Below are 19,973 nucleotides of genomic sequence, written 5' to 3'. Positions count from 1 at the left end.
AACATAAGACTTCAAGACCAGAGTAAGCAGCATGCATCGAGCTTATTAATCATCTGGCTTCTCCTCTCACTTCAAAACATTTCTAGGAAATTAAAGAATTGTTGCAATTCTCACAGAATGGACACCCACCCACAGATCAGTTAAACTGTTTATTCAGTTTAGATGTATCAATATTAATGATGTCAGAGAATTTCATTTGGTCCACATTTTAAAGTAATCTCAACAAACCCATACTTTTTAGGTTATTATTTATATTGCAGTGCCTTCAACGTCCAGGTTCTAAATCCTCCTGAGTTTTGCAATACAATGCATAGCCTAAATTATGTACAGAAGTATGTTAGGGCATGAAAAGAAAAGAAAGTGTTGGTGTATTTTTAAAATAAAACTTTGAAACTAATGCAGACATCGGATGGGACAGGTCTGTAGCTGAATGTACATAATACTGACCGAGTCACACGTCCCTTATATTGTAATGTATATTGAAATAAGAACTTCAAAAGTTTTCATCAGATTTTAATGGAGGAGGATGCAAAATAAAATGTGTACTGATTTTTATTGAACTGTCATAATTAATTGCATGTTATGATGGGACATGCTCAAAGCTGCAGCAGACATGCTGACAATGCAAGTAAACTCATTGGGTATAAGAACAAAAAAAAAAAAAACAGAAACAAGCCACCTGGCCAATTCATACAGCAATTTCAAGTTTATCAGCTGTCCTACTGAAATTTTTATCTATCCTTTATTTTATCTAAAACAGGAGTGCTTACCTGGGCTCTCTGTTTTTCCTTACAAGGCTAACAAAGGTATCTATCTCAGCAGCTGTGATGTGCTTCTCCAACAGTTTACGATTGTTGTGAAGTAATGCTGTGATGGTGTCTTCTGCTAAAACATCATACCCAATTTGTTTCTGCATAAAACCAAACTGCTTAGCTATATATTCCTTAAAAATTAGAAAAGAAAGAGGGTAGATATTAACATCATTGAAAAATCAAGGGATCACCCAAAATAAAGACGAAGAAGGAAAATATCAATTTTACGGGATGTTGATTGGATGAAACAATCCTTTGTTCTTAAGAAAAGGCCAATCTGGAAAGCAGGGTGTATTGAAAATTTTTATTACAAAAACTTCTGAATCTGAGTTGGATTTGCTATTCTTCTTTTCCAAATCACAATTTATCCCATTTGGATGTGAATGGCACACAACAATTCCCCACTGAATCAAATGCAAAAGGGGAATTCAGTAATGTAGAACATATTTGAATGCCTGGACAGGAAAATGAAGATTTCTTTTGCCAGCAACTTCTGATTATGAAACGTATAAGTCACTATGTGTTTCTTCCACGTAATAATAATAATAATAATAATCATCATCATCATCATCATCATCATCATCATTATTATTATTATTATTATTATTATTATGTAAATAATAATAATTTATTCTTATTATTACTATTATTTTCTTGTGGGGAAATTGGGAAAAAAGGACAAGTTTTAGCTCAAAGCAGTATTATCTTAGATAAATAAATGGAGGAAACACGTAGAGAGTTTATTATTATTATTATTATTATTATTATTTATATTCTGCTTTATCTATTCTGAAGGAGACTTAAAGTGGCATAAAATAAAAAAAACATTAACACACAATTTAAAATATACAAATATGCAAACATTAAAACAGAATTAAATATAAACAATATTTTAAAAATTTAGTGAAAAACCATTAAAACATATTCAAAGCATATTCAAAGTTAAAAACCACAGCACTCCGTGACATGATCTTAAAAATATTTATTTTTAAAAGCCTGTCTGAATAAGAAGATTTTATCCTGCCACCAGAAGGACAGCAGGGAAGGGGCCCTTTTGGTTTCCCTGGGAAGAAAGTTCCAGAGTTCAGGGGCAGCCACCGAGCAGGAAGGCCCGCTCTCTTGTTCCCACCAACCAAGCTTGAGATGGAGGTGGGACTGAGAGAAGGGCCTCTCTTGAAGATCTCAGGACCCAGGCAGGTTCATACAAAGGGATGTGGTCAGCCTAACAGTCTGGACCTGAAGGCAATGCCCATAAAACATTATTGTTCCGAAACCCTTTACTATACAAAACAATCCACCTTAAGGACTACATTTTGGAGAAATACACTACAGTCACCCTAGCTTTTTTCCTAACCTGGTTCTTCCTGTAGTCTTGCTGGGAGTGCCTTAACACTCTGTAACAGAGGCGGCAAATGTGCCTAAAAGGAGCATGACGTTGGTCTCCAAGTTCTTCCAGTCTCAACATTGGTCCATCTCCACAGTCAGTAAATGGTGCTTGTAATAACTTGAAAATCTGGAAATTGGAGTAAGAAAACCTAGATACTTAATCTATTTACACTAAACCTCACAACCTCTGAGAATGCTTGCCATAGATGCAGGAGAAACATCTTCTAGAAAATGGCCATATAGCCCGAAAAACCTACCACAACCCACTGAACGTATTGTCTTTGATTAGGCTGATAAGGTCATTAGAACTGAACACATAAGATGATGACATTATTGCAATAATTAATCTGCATTATGGTATTTAACATAATATTGGATGCCACCAATCTTTTCACGATCTTGCTTAAATGATGTCTGTTATTTTTATTACAGAATATTTAGTGCCATAAAGTTTCTATAAAAGTGGTTATTTTAGTTATTTTAACTAACTGCTGTAGTAATATACTACATTGGAAAAACTTGGCACTGTTATTGTGACTAATCGATATTAATAGCCATTTTCTGAGATGAGCTACACAATGCACACTTAAAGTTGTCACTCTTAAGAAGCAGTTCATATAGGTAGTAAAGGTGGACATTCAGTATAGTTCTGTCCGACTCTGGAAGGTGGTGTTAATCTCAATTTCTAAGCCAAAGAGACAGCATCATCCGTAGATACCTCCAAGGTCATGTGGCCAGCATGACTACATGGAGCATCAATATAGCTAGTTATTTAATCAATCAATTTAGACTTTAAAACCAATAATATTAATGGCGAGCAGTGAAAGTTAAATTAGAAATTCTCATATCATGACTTTGTCCGCCTAACAGCCAAATAATATTTGCAAGATCTTTATTCCACTTTTCCAGTATCTTGTTGCTCCATGAGTGACTTGTTTTTAGAGCCAAATACGGCTCTGATCAGCCATAGATTCAAGACAAAAGAAAGTCATTCCTCACAAAATGTATAGTATTTTCAGCCTCAGGATATACAATGCAGACACTGGAGGCATTCGATATGTTCATAAAAACTGCCTTCAGTTTAATTAGGTGAGCCATCATTTTAGTTTTATGAGAGAGGGAGAAAAACATTTTTACTCATATTTTTCCATACCAGGATTTTTTTGTAGCTATCCTTAATATCCCTTTCTCCATGCCAAAGAAAAGAAATGATATAATTTTGCTTACACGGTGTATCAGTATCTTCGTTCTCACGTCTTTTTGCATACTTTCCAATATTATTGTAACTAATATATTACATGCTACCTTTTCACAGTATTCCAGATGTAACTATACAATACAAGAATTTAAAGCTATTGGGAGGCTAATTCTTGTTTAATTCTTGATTCATTATCAAGATGAATCCCTGGAATGGATTTTGCTTTTTTTTTTTTTTTACAGTTGCTGCACTTTGGGTTGAACCATCTATGGTGGGATCTACATTGCCATATAGTGTTCTGAAATTGGATTATATGGCAATATAGATCCAGCCTATATGATTGCAAACTGCTATCATTTGAATATTCATCATGCATATAAGTAAAGAGGATGTTTTGCTCCATAATCACTACTTTATACATATTTTTACAGAATCACAGGTTCAATAACTGCTGTGGTTCAGAGTTGGAGCAATGAAACAACCACCATCAGAAACAAACCACTTATCCCATGAACTGTGAAACCATTTTACTTTCAGCATTACTCTCCTCATATCAATGATATTAAAAACATTTCAGTGTACCTGTTTCAGAATGTTTTGCTCTCTCATTAACTTTTGCCGTTCTCTGTTTGGCTTTGAAAACATAACTTCAAGCACATCTTGCCCAGAATTTGTACCACCAGTAACAAAATATACCAGATCTTCCAGCAACTTTGTAACAGACCTACACAGATGTAAAAACAAAAATTAGCTGTTAACCCAAAATATGGTATAAATATATCCTTCCTTAATAATACAGCCGAAAACTCAGTTACAAGGAAGAGGGGGAAATACATTCGAGAGTACTGAATTAAAAGGTATAATTCCTCAAACATTCCAATTATATTTAAAAGTCCCAAGTGACATATCTGAATTGTCACCAAATGGGAGGCATTCTTGCAGTGATAGCTTGTTTTTGCAGAAATAAAAACAAAACTTTTCTCCTTAAAAGGTAAAGGTAAAGGTTTCCCCCTGACATTAAGTCCAGTCGTGTCAGACTCTGGGGTGTGGTGCTCATCTGGGGTGTGGAGCCTGCGTTGTCCATAGACACCTCTTAGATCATGTGGCTGGCATGACTGCAACGAGCGCCGTTACCTTCCCACCGGATCAGTACCTATTGATCTACTCACATTTGCATGTTTTCGAACTGCTAAGCTGGCAGGAGCTGGGGCTAACAGTGGGTGCTCATGCAGCTCCCTGGTTTTAAACCTGCGACCTTTCAGTCAACAAGTTCAGCTGTCAACAAGCTCAGTGCTTAGGTTCTATATATTTTTGTGACATTATGCAACATCTTTTCTCTTCTGAAGTTTGTATTATTATCTGTTCTCCAGTTAGCAGATTATAATCATAATTTGTTTTGTAAACATAATAGGAAAAAATTGAAAGATTGGGGTGAAACAAACTGAATATGCTGGGGAAATTAGCAATTGTTAAATCATATTCTTCCTAGGTTCTTAATTTTATTCTAATTTCTCATGTTATATTACTTCCAAAGGAGAAAAATGTTGAAACGGTTTAGAACAAATGCATAGGGGATTTTAGGGAGTATTTAATCTGTTAGATTTACCCTTTCAGAAAAACTGATCTGTAGATTTAAAATGGCCAAAGAAACTTAAAAAAAACCCCAAGAAATCGTTGAGTTTAGGCTCCTTTCCTTGATTTAATGACTCAGCAAGTTTTATGAAACAGTCCATTATCACATCAGCAAACATTTTGGGAATCATAATTTTAAGTTGATTATGCCATTAAAGATACTTTGTAAAAAGTTTGTGAATATAGTTGTCTTGGGAAGTAATGTTAATATTGCTTGGATGACTTTGTTACGGTCATCTTGATTACTTTCCAGAAACAGAAAAGATAATTTACTATTTTTGTATCTTACCTCCTTTCATTCTGGGTTATTGTTCCTTTTTCCAGCTTGCCAGCAATGGAACCTAATACTTTGCTTGCATCATTTGCAAAATCCAAGTCTCGCACTTCCGCAGGAGAAACTGGTACTATAGCAAAAGCTTCTTTGTCCTCTTTCACAGGAGAGGTGCCAATCTTAAAATCAATGCAAATTTAGTCAGGCGCTGGTGCAGAAAAAGTTGTATTAGCAATGATACTAGGCAAAGTGCTCAGGATGGAGAAAAGCTTATTTGAACTATTTTGTATTATAACATGCTTTACATTCTTGGGGAAATAACCAAATTGAACACTGTATCTTAAATACTGAAAATACTTGTTTCTTACAGTCATGCTATTCTTCAGTTATATAGAGATGGTTAACAAGCTCCCAGGTTGGTGAGAGATAGGGCACACCTACACAGAAGAATAAATTCAGGCTGATACCACTAACTGCTATGGTTCAATGCTACAGAATCCTATGAGTTGTAGTTTTGCAATGCCTGAGTTAGCCTTGTCTGCCAAAGTGTTCCTCACCAAACTACTATTCCAATTATTCCATAGCATTGAGCCATGGGAGTTAAGGTGGTGTCAAACTACATTCATTCTATAATATAGATCACCCCTAATAATCCAGACCAAGTGCTAAGAAAACAAGAGACTGAAATGTGTTTTTAGGAAGAGCTACCTATCTGACCGCATCTCTGCCTATGAACCCACCAGGAGTTTGAGATCTTCCAGGGAGACCCTGCTCTCGATCCCGCCTGCTTCTCAAGCTCGGCTGGCGGGGACGAGAGATAGGGCCTTCTCGGTGGTGGCTCCTCGGCTGTGGAACGCCCTTCCTACGGACATTAGACTAGCACCATCTCTAATGGTATTCCGCAAAAAGGTGAAGACCTGGCTGTTTGTGCAGGCGTTTGAGTAATTTAGTGCAATCTGGTAATGGAACATAGGAATGGAACAATGGACGACGAATCTGGACTACGCTTGGATGATGAGAAGATTGGGTACGGTTGTTTTTGTAATAATTGTGCATTGTAATTGCTTATTGGTAATTTTATGGATAATGTGTTAAGTCAATTGTTATATGTTGTATGGAACCACTGCTGTTTCTACTGTTTTACTGTTTGTGAACCGCTGTGAGTCGCCTTCGGGCTTGAGATACAGCGGTATATAAGCAAAGTAAATAATAATAATAATAATAATAATAATAATAATAATAATAAAACAATGATTCTAAGTGTTTATCTCTCCAGTTGCTTTGGATTTCAAATCACAGTAAACCCAGCTATTGGTTAAGTTGGTTAGAGTTCAGGGACATGAAGTTCAAAGCACCCAAATTCTGAGAACAACTGCCATGAAAGATTTGCACTGTGCTGCTAACATGTTGTGCAACCTGTTGTTCATGTTGTATTCAGTCAAATTGTGTACTGTTTCGATGATATCTAATTCTATTTTATGTGTGGCACCTTGAGTACCTTTTTAGCTGCCACAAGTCCCCTCGAAGAGATGGTGGTGGGGTGCAAATAAAGTTTTATTTATTATTATTATATGGCAAAACTAGCTCTTGCTCATATTCTGCTGCTAGCCAAACAGGCTACCAAGCAACATGGGGGACAGGGGACCAGTTTATTCTTCATATGGCTTGCAAATGTCACCCTATCTGCCACATAGATACCATCAAAAGAACGTCCCCTTGTTTGTAGGGTCTTCTCAAGGTGCTACACTTCATTCAGTGATTAATGCTTACTATTCATTTATACTCATGTACAGCTAATCAGTTTTCATGATAATAGTTACGCCCAAGCAATATTTTATATATAGCATCAGAAATACATTTGCCGACTCTCTTGCCAACTTCCATCTCCAGATATCTACCCTGGCAGATAACTACTCTCCTTATAGGACTTACTTTAAGCATCACAGGTTTTTCTTCTTCTTTATCGATGGGTATGTTGGTGCTATGAACCCAGGTATTTGTACACAGATGTCTAAGTCTGACATAAGAGTTCCTAAAAGGAACAAATTTATTTGCAGTAAAATACCAGAAATATAGCTTTATAAACAATATTGTGACATTTCAAAGAAACAAAATCCTTTCTTAAATAATAGTTTACTTTTGAATAAAAAAATGTTAATATTATTTTAAATAGTCTAGATGTCTCAGATTCCAAGTTATTCTGTATTAATTTTTTTACTATTGTAATACAAATTACATTTTTGCACTGAAAGGTCATCCCTGAATATTGATGGGCTGTTACTTGTTGAGATGTGATATAATGTTGTCTCTGACTTTTTAGGCATTCTCTTTCAGTGTGGTTTTCATTTATTTAGTGAAACATCCCTTAATCTATCTCTTCAAAGATACTTCTGCAAAAAAATAAATAAAAAAAACCCACTCAAGCAGCAATCTAACACATAACTTTCTGAGATTAAACACTATGTGGATTATTCTTTTGAGCAAAATATATAGGAATGCATTTTTAAGTAAATGTAAACACTACATCATTACAAAATTTTACAAAAAATGGGATCCAAGTGTGTAATCACTGGCCGATAGGAATTTGGAACATGCTTTAACAACAAAAGGGACTTTCCAATGTGTGAATATGTTTTTATGGATTTAATCTGAATTGTTTTTAATATTAATGATGTTTAATACTGCTTTAATATTTGTATATTTGTATATTTTAAATTGTATTGTAATGTGTTTAATGTTAGCTGCTTTGAGAGAAAAGATGGGATATTAATAATAAAAATAATATGAACTATTAAAATAAAAGCTAAAATTGCATTTGCGCATATATATATATATATTTCCCCCTACTAAAATTGAAGAGTTTTAATAGTTTTGTAACCAAAATGAACAAAATGCCAGTCTCATTTCCTTAGGGAAAACACCCTATGGGTATGATACCACTATGCCCTTTCATCCAACCAACATAGCTTTCTCTCAAGTTGATGCAAGATTCAGAAGGCACTCAAAAGATCATAATTCACAGGCAGGTTTAAAAGCACAGGGCAAAATCCTATCACCAAAAGTTATCTACTCCCATCTCTGCCGCTGCAGGATTCTACAACTGTGACCCCGAGAGATGACCACAGAAGCACTATTTTTAAACCTCAAACAAAAGAGAGTCTAGAATTTTCTTGTGTAGTTTAGCCCATTATTGGACAGCTCTTGCAATCAGCAAATTCCTTCTATGTTTAGTCAGAATCTCCCTTATTATAATTTAAACACACTGATTCTATCCTCTGGTGCAGCAAAAAAGAGAGAGAGAGAGAGAGAGAGAGAGAGAGAGAGAGAGAGAGAGAGTGATCCTTGTTCCATATTTATATGACTAGTTTTTCATTTTGGCTTTCTTATCATCACTCAGTTTCCTCTTGTGCAAGTTAATCACATCAGTTGACCTCGTTTACCAAATCTTTCACTATTTTGGTCACCCTCTTATGGATACGTTTCAACTTCTCAATGTCCTTCTTAACTAGACTAGGCAAGGTGTTCTGGATGAAGTCTGATCAAGCAGCATAGAGTGATATTGGTAGGGCATCATTTATTTGAAATGCTTGGGACCAGAAATATTTTGGAGTTCAGATTTTTTTTAAATTTCAGAATATCTGTATTTGCATACATAATGAGATATCTTGGGGTTGAGACCCAATTATATATATGTAGCCTGAAGGTATGTGTAAAAGACTTGGACAATAAACAGAGTGAACCCAAAAATCTTCCAGCACAGCCACCAGAATGTAAAGGACTGAGGATTGAATGGGCTTCCACCAAAATTAAAAAGGTTGTTTGAGATTTAAATGGAGTGTGCTGAAAGTAAATTGAAATTGTTTAAATTCGAACTCAAGGCACAGAAACATGGAGGGTATAAATTCCAAGGTCTTTCTAGTAGTGCTGCCACCAATTATAAAATATTCTTCCCCAGTCTTGATATGGGGATTCTTGGCCAGATAGACACACAGACTCACTGGTTGTTTTAACAATAAAGAAAGAGGTTTATTTGTATTTGGATAAGGGATGCACAACCTGTATTATTTCTTCCTTTGATCTGGACACTATAGTTCATGGATGCAGCCTGGACAATGAAGAAGTCTCTTCAGTATGGATCTAGAAACACATTGTTATCCATACATCTCCCTTGTGTATCCAATACTCTCTGGTGCTTGCAGGTAAAGTCAGTTCACAACATATGAGTGGTCTCATCATTCACAACCCCTTACCTTGGGACAAGGCTATCTCCCCCTCGCAAAGTAGTGGGATCAAGTTCAAAAATTGAAGAAATATCATTTCCTTCTGGCACAGATACTAAAGAGTAAGCCATCTTCTCTGGAGAGTTATGAAGACCCCTTCTGGCTGCATCTTGGTCAGGATCAAGCTGTGGAAGAAGTTTCAAATCAAATCAAAGTTCTAACTCAACTCACCCTAAAAGGTGATGCATTTATACAGAAAGGAAGCACTATATTTCACATTTGTAATTAACCCATCTTAAACACAGAAGCAAGCAGCACAAAAGAACACACCACACAATGACATGGGTTGACTAAACGGAAGCCAATGACAAACAACTATACTATCAAGCTGTACTTTGTGCATGAGAAATCAAGAAATGGTAATAATTTTTCCAGACACTCTCAGGCCCTGCAATACAAATATTTCTTGATCGCTACTTAAATGAAGCAGCTAAAATGACAGTCATCATGTTCTTTCAAGCAGGTAAAAACAAGCAGTTCACATTATCTCACTAATTACTTAAAAAATTCTCAATGCAACGCTCTCTCTACAGATGTGAACACAACTGAACAAGTTTTCAAATGATAAAAATGAATATATATATTTGCCCAAGCCTGTCAATCCCAACTAGAGTTGTTATCTGTATTAAAACTGTGTGACTTGTCATCCAGTAGATTTCCATGCTGTCCAGGATGCCAACACCTAGACAATATATTACACTGGCTCTCAACTAGAGTAGACCCACAGAATTAACAAAATTACATGTTGATATACCCAAGGAATCAGCAGTGTGATTCAATTGGGACTTAACAATAAAGTCCCAATTGAACAACAACAAAAATACACAGCAAAAATAGATGAATGATGTAAATTAGAAAGTTGATTCCTGGAGGTGACTGAGTCATAGAATCAAAGAGTTGGAAGAGACCTCATGGGCCATCCAGTCCAACCTCCTGCCAAGAAGCAGCGTCAGGGGAAGGGGTTCTTCAAAAATCTTTCTACTTTATTTAAGGTTTTTTTTTAATCTATAAAATCTAAATTGTTTATTGGTAGAAGGCTAAATTATAGGAAGGCTATTCAAAAGTTTTCCATTGGCAGAACCTCCTTAGTCACTGTGAGTACAAGCTTGTGAGTACAAGGAAACTCATCATATGACTTCTTAAGGGATGCCTTCAAATACCTTGAAACTCCTTCATCAAAGTACATCAAACTATTACCATGTATAAAACAACAGACACCGGGCAACCGAGATTACAGGAAATTTGGCCTGTGTGCTGAGAGAAAAGCAGGGGCGGGGTTAGAAAAATTTACCTCTCACCTCTGCAGGAGTCTACCATAGCCATGCAGCCGTGGACAAGTTTACATAGGGACCACCAAACACAGCGCCCAAACACGAATCAAGGAACATGAAAGGCACTGCAGACTACTTCAACCAGAGAAGTCAGCCATAGCGGAGCACTTGATGAACCAACTTCTACGCAGTTTATTATTTCAGAACACAGAAATGCTTGACCACTCTCACAACCACCGTATCAGACTACACAGAGAAGCCACTGAAATACGCAAGCATGTGGACAATTTCAACAAAAAGGAAGAAACCATGAAAATGAACAAAATCTGGCTACCAGTAAATAAAAAAACAAAACTTCAGACAAGAAACAATCAGGAACACCTAATCACCTCTCAACAAAGGATTTTCCCTGGCAGTAACAAGACACACCTAAAACTGTCAGGCCATCAAATGCTAATCAAGGTGGCCAACTGAAACATTCACACCTAGCTCCAACAGGCAAGTGCTCTTTCTCTCACCCTGGACTTTCCACAGACATATAAACCCAATTTTCGTAGTTTCCAACAAACCTCACAACCTCTGAGGATGCTTGCCACAGATGCAGGTGAAACATCAGGAGAGAATGCTTCTAGAGTATAGCCATACAGCCCGAAAAACCTACAACAACCCAACATTTACATTTATTTTGCTCATATATTTTTGTAGATTGTTCTACCAGATATGGCAATTAATGATAACAGTTAGAAAGAAGACATGCCTGTATTTGGCAGAAATCCACAACTTTATCTCTAGGATAGGAACCAGAATTGTGCCTTTTATGCAAGGGACTGGCTAACTGACTTTTTGTTTTAGTCTCTGTTGAGATCTATCTATCTGTCTATCTATCTATCTATCTATCTATCTATCTATCTATCTATCTATCTATCTAAGTTGATTAGGCATATGCCCACCATGACTTGTTAGAATAATAGATCGATTTGTATGCTCAAGGAAGATTAACTTCGCTAACTTTTAGCCTTCTAATGATTTATTTTCGCCACCTAGTGGTGAACAGCAAAAGATAAATATAACATAACTGCAAATAACACAATTTTGAGCTTTTGAGCAATAAATGTGTATTTACTGATTTACTGCCCAATACTTTACATGGCTTCACTTCCAGGCTGCCAGAATAGTTACTTTTTTGAATGACCAAAGTGAAATCATTTGCATCAGGGAAACTATCATAACAGACCTCTTTTTCTTAAGAAAACATTGCTGTAAGAGTGTGCTCATGTGACTATCACAGGAACCCGCTAAAACCTTTGAAGAGCAACACAACTAACTCCATTGTTATTGCAACACTATTCTATAACAGTTTACCAAAAATCAAAATCCACACTTCCTATGAACAGAATCTCATTCATCTAGTACTCCACTGGAGAAAGAAGGTAGCAATCCTCATTTCTCTTTATACCTCCACCTTCTACAGGTATTTCCTAACAACACTTTCAATGATTTATCTCATTCTCCAAACCAGCTTTTCATAGGGTTAAAGGAGAGGTCAGTAAAATTTATAGCTTTCAAATATTCCTCCTGAACTTACATGATCCAGCTCACTTTTTGCTAGACAGCTCTGCACTCTTCGTGAAATACATCGCACCAAGATGGTGTCAGAGGAACATCTTACTCCATTTTAATTGTTTCACTTCCAGAAATAATGCTAAAATTCCACAATGGAAAGTCACAAGTTCCATGTATCTTAATATTTTTAGTTTATTTTCTTCCCTTCATAGAATAATATTGAGGAAAATCCTCAATAATTAGTAGCCACTCTAAAAACATCTAAGATCGTCCCAAAACAGAGCAGCTAAGCAAATCTTTTGCTTGAGGTATCACAGCATGACACTGAATAAAGGCTTAACATTCCTGGGATGCACGGACTAGTATTCTGACTTGAACTAAAGCAGATCCAGGTAATTATAGAAAGGTTGGCATTTTCTTTTCTGAACTAGAGATATGCAAGGAATTTGTGCAGTAAATATTTCAATGAGCAGGATCATAGAATCATAGAATCTTAAGAGTTGGAAGAGACCTTGTGGGCTTATCCAGTCCAACCCCCTGCCATGAAGCAGGAAAATCACATTCAAAGCACCCCTGACAGATGGCCATCCAGCCTCTGTTTAAAAGCCTCCAAAGAAGGAGCCTCACCACCACCACCACGACACACGAGTGTGGAGAAGAGCAAACTACAGACCACCTGCTGCAATGCAACCTGAGCCCTGCCACATGCATGATGGAGGATCTTCTTGTGCCAACACCAGAGGCACTCCAAGTGGCCAGATACTGGTCAAAGGACATTTAATCAACTACCAAGCTTGCAGATTTTGTGTTTTGTCTGTTTGTTTGTTTGTTTGTTTTGTTCTGTTAGAAATGTAATACAATTGTCTGGTTGCCTGACACGATAGATAAATAAATAAACCACCATGTTGCATCATTTTGTTGAAATGATGCAACAAAAACCCTTCAAACCAAAAACACTTTGTTCAATGCACACATTTGGAAAACTATATAAAAAGTATGTATATTTGGAAAAAAATGTACAGAAATGTATCACTGAATGATATTAAACAGACTTCTTAAGAGTACATTAATCATGCTGATGGAAGGATTCCTGAAAACACCAAACATGAAGGAAATGGACTTGGTTCTAGATTTGGCTCAAGGGCAGGGTATAGCAGAAACTCTATGATAAAATCACAGAGAATATGTATAATAGCAACATCTGTGGAATACATAATTATGCTTTCCACACAATATGTTTATGGTTATACATTTTTATCGCTGTTTTAAAGCACACGAAAAGACGCTGGTTGAGAGGAGGTAGAGGGAGAAGGAAAGAAGGAGAGGAGGAGAAGGATGTGGTGGATCCCTCTATTCAACATATTTGTAAAAGGACCAACTGAAGGAAATTTAAGCCCCCTCCATCCTCTTGTGGCTTGGGGTTGATGCCTCAACTATCCACCTGTTCACTGTTTTGAAGAACAAAATCTGAAGGACAAAAGAACTGGCAACGGAAAACTTCAATAAAAGCAGATTCCATTCTGGTTCATTTTGGGGATGCTGTTTTGGGAGGTTTGCATTAAAATATGAACCAAATTTGTCACAGATCCCAAGTTTAGATTTAACATAAACCCTTCTTTCACTTTAAATATTTCTCTCACTCCCACTAAAATTCTCAGGTTTGAGATTGAATGTGCAGTCACCAAGCTCTGAACATTCTAACTCTGATTATACTGGCAGTCTTTGTCAAAAAATATGCCAACAAAAAGCATGCTATGTACTTCAAGTGCCAAAAAAAAAAAGATATCACATTATCTAATTTTTGACACATTGGCTATTTTCCAATGGTACATCAAAATACAATTTAATATGCTGTACGCACACTTGAATAAGCCAAGTGAGCCCCCATCTCACACTCTCTCCCCTCCTTTACTTGTGCAGTTCATTACATTTGAAATATGAGTTTACTGGTTTCAAAACAAGCCAACTGTAGAATATGAATAATAGAACTGGCTTGTTTAAATTGACTCTAATTTGCATTAACCATAAACCCTAGTCTGAGGGTAAAGAGAGTAGAGAGAAACACCCTCCTGCTGGTTTTAGATAAGAGGAAAGAAGTGGGGTAAGAGGAGGAATTGCCCTCCTCTCCCCACTCCCTTCCTCAATTGCCTTGTTCCCTCAGATGATGGCAATGACAACTGACCAGCAAGACCCATGCCATGGGGAATGCCACGACATGGAGAATGGGAAGTAACAGTAAGTGCCCTCCCATGGGAGACACAAACAGTTGCATCCAGTTCCACCTCTGAAATGGCTCCACTGTTTTCATGGGGCCAGTTCCGAGGGCAAAATCTGAATCCACCCACAACTTTGGATAGTGTGGGTCAAGGCCACTTTTTAAGATGGACGTGTCCCGTGTAATCCTGGATGCAATCCGTCTGAAGTTCAACTGACATAATACTGATTCGGGTGACTTTTTTGGTAAGAGTTCTATGTAGATGGTTTTTAACTGATAATTTTTTAATACTGTTTCTATTCAATCCTGTTTTCATATTTGTATATTTTAAATTGTATGCTAATGCTTTTATGTTAAGCTGCTTTAAGTCTCCTTTGGGAAAGATAAAGTGGGTATAAATATAATAATAATAATAATAATAATAATAATAATAATAATAATAATATCATACAGTCCTAGACGCTTGGGAAGTGTTCGACTTGTGATTTTGTGATACAAAATCCAGCATATACATCTCATTTGCTGTGACATACTGTTTTTGTGTCAGTAAAACAACAACAATAACAACAACAACAACAACAATAATAAATGTCCTCTGTGTAAACCATCGTACTGAAATCAGGAGCAAAGATTTGTTGCCCCACCTCTACTTTTTTCACAGGATACATTTCCTGAATCGTATGCTCACTTAAGAAGCACAGGTAACTTGCACATTCACATTCTGATCTGCACAACTCCACTAGACCTGACAATACGCAAAAAGACAAACATATTACTACTGTCCGGAGGACACAATCCTGGCCAGAGCACTAACTGGTAAACACAAAAGATTACAAGAAATAATATGAAGTGATGCTTTTTCATTGTTTCTGAAATGTGAGTGTGTGATTTGTATGCAAGGGTGAATCTCAGCTCCTCCCCTTCTATATGTGTGTGTTTCCTAGGAAAATGACATCTAAAGAAACACTTTTTTCTAGTCAAAGGTTAGAAGAGTTTTTGCATCATAGTGAGACAATGAAGTGATCTGTTGTCAGCATAAGGATTTGGACCTTGTTTTGCTAGATCTCAAAATTTTACTGCTGCACAGTTTACCATATTCGGTAATTGCAAGCACTAGGAAACATAACATTAAATTTTTCAGCAATTTCAATGCCTTTCAATCAGTAACTAAGTCTTGATTTGTCCACATGCTTGGCAATCAAGATCATGCCATGGCGAGCGCCAACACCAGTGCTCAAATCATAGGGATGGGGACATAGCGAGGGATGTAGTCCCCTTACATTTTGTCCTGGCCCCATATGGACTACTCTTAGAAACTTCAGGGCCATGTTTAGGGTAGAGATAGGGATGGAGTAGGCACATTTCTTTATGAGCTCCTCTATCTTTCTTCCCAATAATTTGAGCACTTGGCAATACCTCTTGATTAGAGGCAAGCAGATACACTTGCCTATACTTACTGAGGACTGACATTCCTGGTAATCTTCCACATAGTCAGGATTTACCTGATGGAAGAGAATCACAAGCAGGTCAAAACAAAACCCTAACCTTTCCCCATCTTAAAATCTATAATACAGTGCACAATGAATTTTATTCCACAGTACAATACCACATAGACAATCCACTTACACAAACAAAACAAACACCACTGAAGTCAGAAACACAAACTAAATCAATTAATGATGCTAATCTAGCTCTTTCAAAAAAATGGTCAATATTAGCAGTTGATTCAGTTGTGTGATTCTATCAACCAGTTCAAAATATTGGAGTGGAGGAGAACATTTTTCAGGGCACTAAAATCGCATTCGAATTTGTTAACAGGAGGTATATCTACAGGTATATCTACAGAAGCAGGAGTCAATTTTACAGAGTTCAATGCTTTTTCCTAGTTTTGTTTTCAAATAAATGTCCAGTGCTGTTAATACCTGGCCCTATAGATCAACACAACAGCCTTCTGCTCTCATGTTTTCCAGTTTTGTTATCCAGTATCTGTACCAGAACAGTGTATCCAAAACTAGAAAGAGTGTAGGCAATGATTAGAAAAGGTCTCCTTCTGGCACATACCTCTGCTGCTAAGTAATGTCCAGTAGCAAGATGTTTGAACCGGAAAAGGCTATTCCAATATCCTGCACCACCTCGACAAGGGTCATGTTGTACCACCTGTAAAGCAATGATAAGAGATGCTAAGATTTGTCGGGATTCACTCTCCTGGATCTTGCCTCTCATTTAATTTTAAGAGTTCAAGCAATTAAAAAGGAGGTGAAACAAATAATTAAAAGAAAGAATCAGGAATGATAAGCAAGGATGTTTAGCAAAACATGGAGTAAGACAGCTACACAACCATAGAAGCGAGATTTTAACATGCTTGTTGCCTATTTATTTATTTATTTATTTGGAGCATTTCTATCCCGTCCTTCTCGCCTCCAAAGAGGGACTCAGGACGGGTACAAGCACGCACCATTCGGTGCCAAAAAATACACAACATAAATACATTTAACCTACTTTAAAAACAGTTATAAATACATTGAAACAATTCGCCATTTCATGTCATTCTCCCAAATAATCCATAGTTGTCCGTCTATAGACCAGGTTTATATGTAATTGTTGGATCAAATTATAACAGATTTGCTGCATCCTTCAATTTCTGCTGATTCAAATGAGGTATACTCTAGATGGGAAGAAGAGTTGCATTTGGACCCTAAACTATTTATTTATTTGCAGCATTTATATCCTCCCTTCTCAGGGTGGATCACAGAACACATACACAGCAAACTTTCAATGCTGTTAGACATACAAGACAGACAGATAGATAGATAGAGGTATGTATTTCAGAATTTTTCCAACTTCAGCGTCCTGAAGGTTATGTTCGATTCCAGCCACAGGGGGGAGCTGTTGCTCCATCCCTATGACGACAAGCCTTTTTTTTCACAGACTTTCCTGATCACTAGCTTTTTATGGTGCTGTAAAATACCTCCCCGCTTTAGCGGTGCCTAATTTCTCTACTCACAGATACAGCTGTTTTCGAACTGCTTAGGTGGACAGTATGCTAGACTGAAGATTAGTTGCTCATCCTGACCCAGACTCGAACTCCCAACCTTTCGGTTGGGAAAGAAATATTACTGCTAGTGATTAACCAGCTGTGCTAAAGCCAGGCCTTATATTACACTATGTAACAAAATTTATGTTAGTGGGTTATAAATGTTATTTCCTAATTGGTTCTATCATCAAAACATGGGGAAACTTTATTAAACTGCAACAACTTTGTTTCTGCGGGATATCCTGCAGCATGTTTTGCTATAGTTTTTCAATGAATATCTCATAGAGTCAACCAATTCCGCATAGTTTATGGCAGCCACAAAAACAAACTTTCTGGAGTAGAACAACTACTTTCTAAGTAAGTACCACACAATCAATCAGGAAATAATACTTTTAAACCAGGAACAGAAAATATTTCAAATTTTGTTACATAGTGTTATTAAAATTGTAGGCCACTGTATTTAAGATACAGAATGTACCTGTCTATTCAAATCAAGCCTGCCTCATTAATGGTTGATTTCTTGGTCTACCGTTCTTGTTAGATTTCTCAAATTCGATCCTTTTTCACAACCTCTGCTTTGTAACACCTTGCCTCTTGTTAGAAAACATCACTGGCTCTAAGTTGATAAAAAAATCAAAGAGAATGGAAGCAAGAACAGATTTTGGAGTGCAAACAGGTCTTGTTGGGAAGAAGGACCTTTTGAAGCACAAGAAAAGAACAAATCAAAAGCAGTAGTGTTTTGAAACTTATTTGAACAAAATGTATCCCCATTTTTACCTCAACTTCCCACAGGGCTTTTGAGCTTGTTGCAGAAGTAGCTGACTGTCTCCCAGTGGTTCTCAGAAAGACATGCTGCTTCTTTCTGTACTCATCACAAGTTAAAAACTTTTCCTGCTCTGCATGGAACAACCTTACCACATCACCCTGAAAAGGCAAAAAGAGAACCAATTACTAGAAAGTTCCTCAAAGAGTTATTAAAAACCTGGTAACAAGGTAATAACTTCCCCATAATTTACCCCTTTTAGGATATCATCCTTATTATCACTCCATTTCATGAAAAGGACTATTTTCCAGCTTGTATTGCAGTTCACTGAGTTCACCTAGAACAAAAAGCAGAAAGATACATTGATCAGTTATCACAAAGTTCAATCTGTTGGGTTGTTCAATTGTTGTTGCTTCCATTTAAAAAAAAATTAAGCCTCATGGCTGATCTAGATTTCAACAGGACGGAACGGGTATGTATGAAATATGTGGAATTCTTAGCAATTCTTTAAGCCAGTTATTTCCAACCTGTGGTCCTTGGACTACCAGTGGTCCACAAGAGCTAAAGTATGGTCCACGGCCTCACCATTGCTACACCGTTGCAATGAGAGCTACTGGCCTCACGAAGCCTTCTTATAGTGCAGAGTCTTATTAAATATGGTTTTCTTGGGCACGTAGATGGTGACTACTAGAAGGCATATGTTCTGTATCAGAAACTAGAGCCAATGAGGTCTATCCAATGCAATTTTCTGAATCAGCACCCCAAATAACCAAAACAAATCCAAAGCTGACCAAAAACCGATTTGTAACCATTTTGGTACTAATGTTGGAGAGTGGTCCTTGGGTCAAAGCGGTGCTTGGTCAAGTGGTCCTTGGTCAAAAAAAAAAGTTGCGAACCATTGGTTTAAGCTAATGTGAATTATTCTTTCAACAAGAGTTTATTACTGGTAACAATGGATAATGTTGGCAGAAGTACAGAATTATTGGTGACAGACCAAACAGTACTGTATCTCATTCTTAACACTTAGGGTGGATCTACACTGTATAATCAATACAGTTTGATGTCCCTTTAATTCCCATGGTGCAATAGTATGAAATCAAGGGAGTGTCAGATTTATAAGGTCTTTAGCCTTCTCTACCAAGGATTGCTGGTGCCTCACCAAACTACAAATTTCCATGATTCCATAGCATTGAGCCAAGGCAGTTAAAGTAGTGCCAAACTGCATGAACTCTACTGTGCAGATGCACCCTAAATCAGAGGTTGTATATTTACCATTTTGCACTACAACTTTAACCACTTAGTCAGTAGTCATGGTGGTTGCCAGATTTTCAGAGATGCAATTAAAAAATCAAATGAACTTTATCAAGCTATGCACATAACCATGATTAAGAGGCTTTACAATTTAAGACTCAAGTATGGCCAGCACAGTGTAGTGTGTTTGACAATAACCCTCTGGAGACTAAGGTTCAAACTCCCACTAGTCATGAAACCCATTGGGTTATCTTGAAATGTCATACTCTCTTAGCCTCAGAAGACGGCAATGGCAAA

The 19,973-nt window shown here is 37.0% G+C and overlaps 1 protein-coding gene across 5 annotated transcripts in view; it reads right to left on the bottom strand.

The window, feature by feature from the left end:
• Window positions 1-19,973, bottom strand: part of ITPR1 (inositol 1,4,5-trisphosphate receptor type 1) — a 259,894-nt gene that overhangs the window by 130,154 nt on the left and 109,767 nt on the right. For 3 of the 5 annotated variants that reach the window (XM_060766304.2, XM_067463479.1, XM_067463480.1), the window contains exons 8-17: window positions 18,679-18,762; window positions 18,440-18,586; window positions 16,690-16,785; window positions 16,086-16,130; window positions 9,550-9,704; window positions 7,232-7,331; window positions 5,318-5,478; window positions 3,979-4,120; window positions 2,167-2,325; window positions 771-943 (exon numbers count right to left, since the gene is read on the bottom strand). In XM_060766304.2, coding sequence (XP_060622287.2) covers window positions 771-943; window positions 2,167-2,325; window positions 3,979-4,120; window positions 5,318-5,478; window positions 7,232-7,331; window positions 9,550-9,704; window positions 16,086-16,130; window positions 16,690-16,785; window positions 18,440-18,586; window positions 18,679-18,762 — 1,262 coding nt within the window. The remainder of the gene's footprint in view (window positions 1-770; window positions 944-2,166; window positions 2,326-3,978; window positions 4,121-5,317; window positions 5,479-7,231; window positions 7,332-9,549; window positions 9,705-16,085; window positions 16,131-16,689; window positions 16,786-18,439; window positions 18,587-18,678; window positions 18,763-19,973) is intronic. The other 2 variants (XM_067463478.1, XM_067463481.1) reach the window with 1 other exon arrangement.

Source organism: Anolis sagrei, chromosome 2 (genome assembly GCF_037176765.1).
Source record: "Anolis sagrei isolate rAnoSag1 chromosome 2, rAnoSag1.mat, whole genome shotgun sequence".
NCBI lineage: Eukaryota > Metazoa > Chordata > Lepidosauria > Squamata > Dactyloidae > Anolis > Anolis sagrei.
This window is presented reverse-complemented; position numbering and strand designations above follow the sequence as displayed.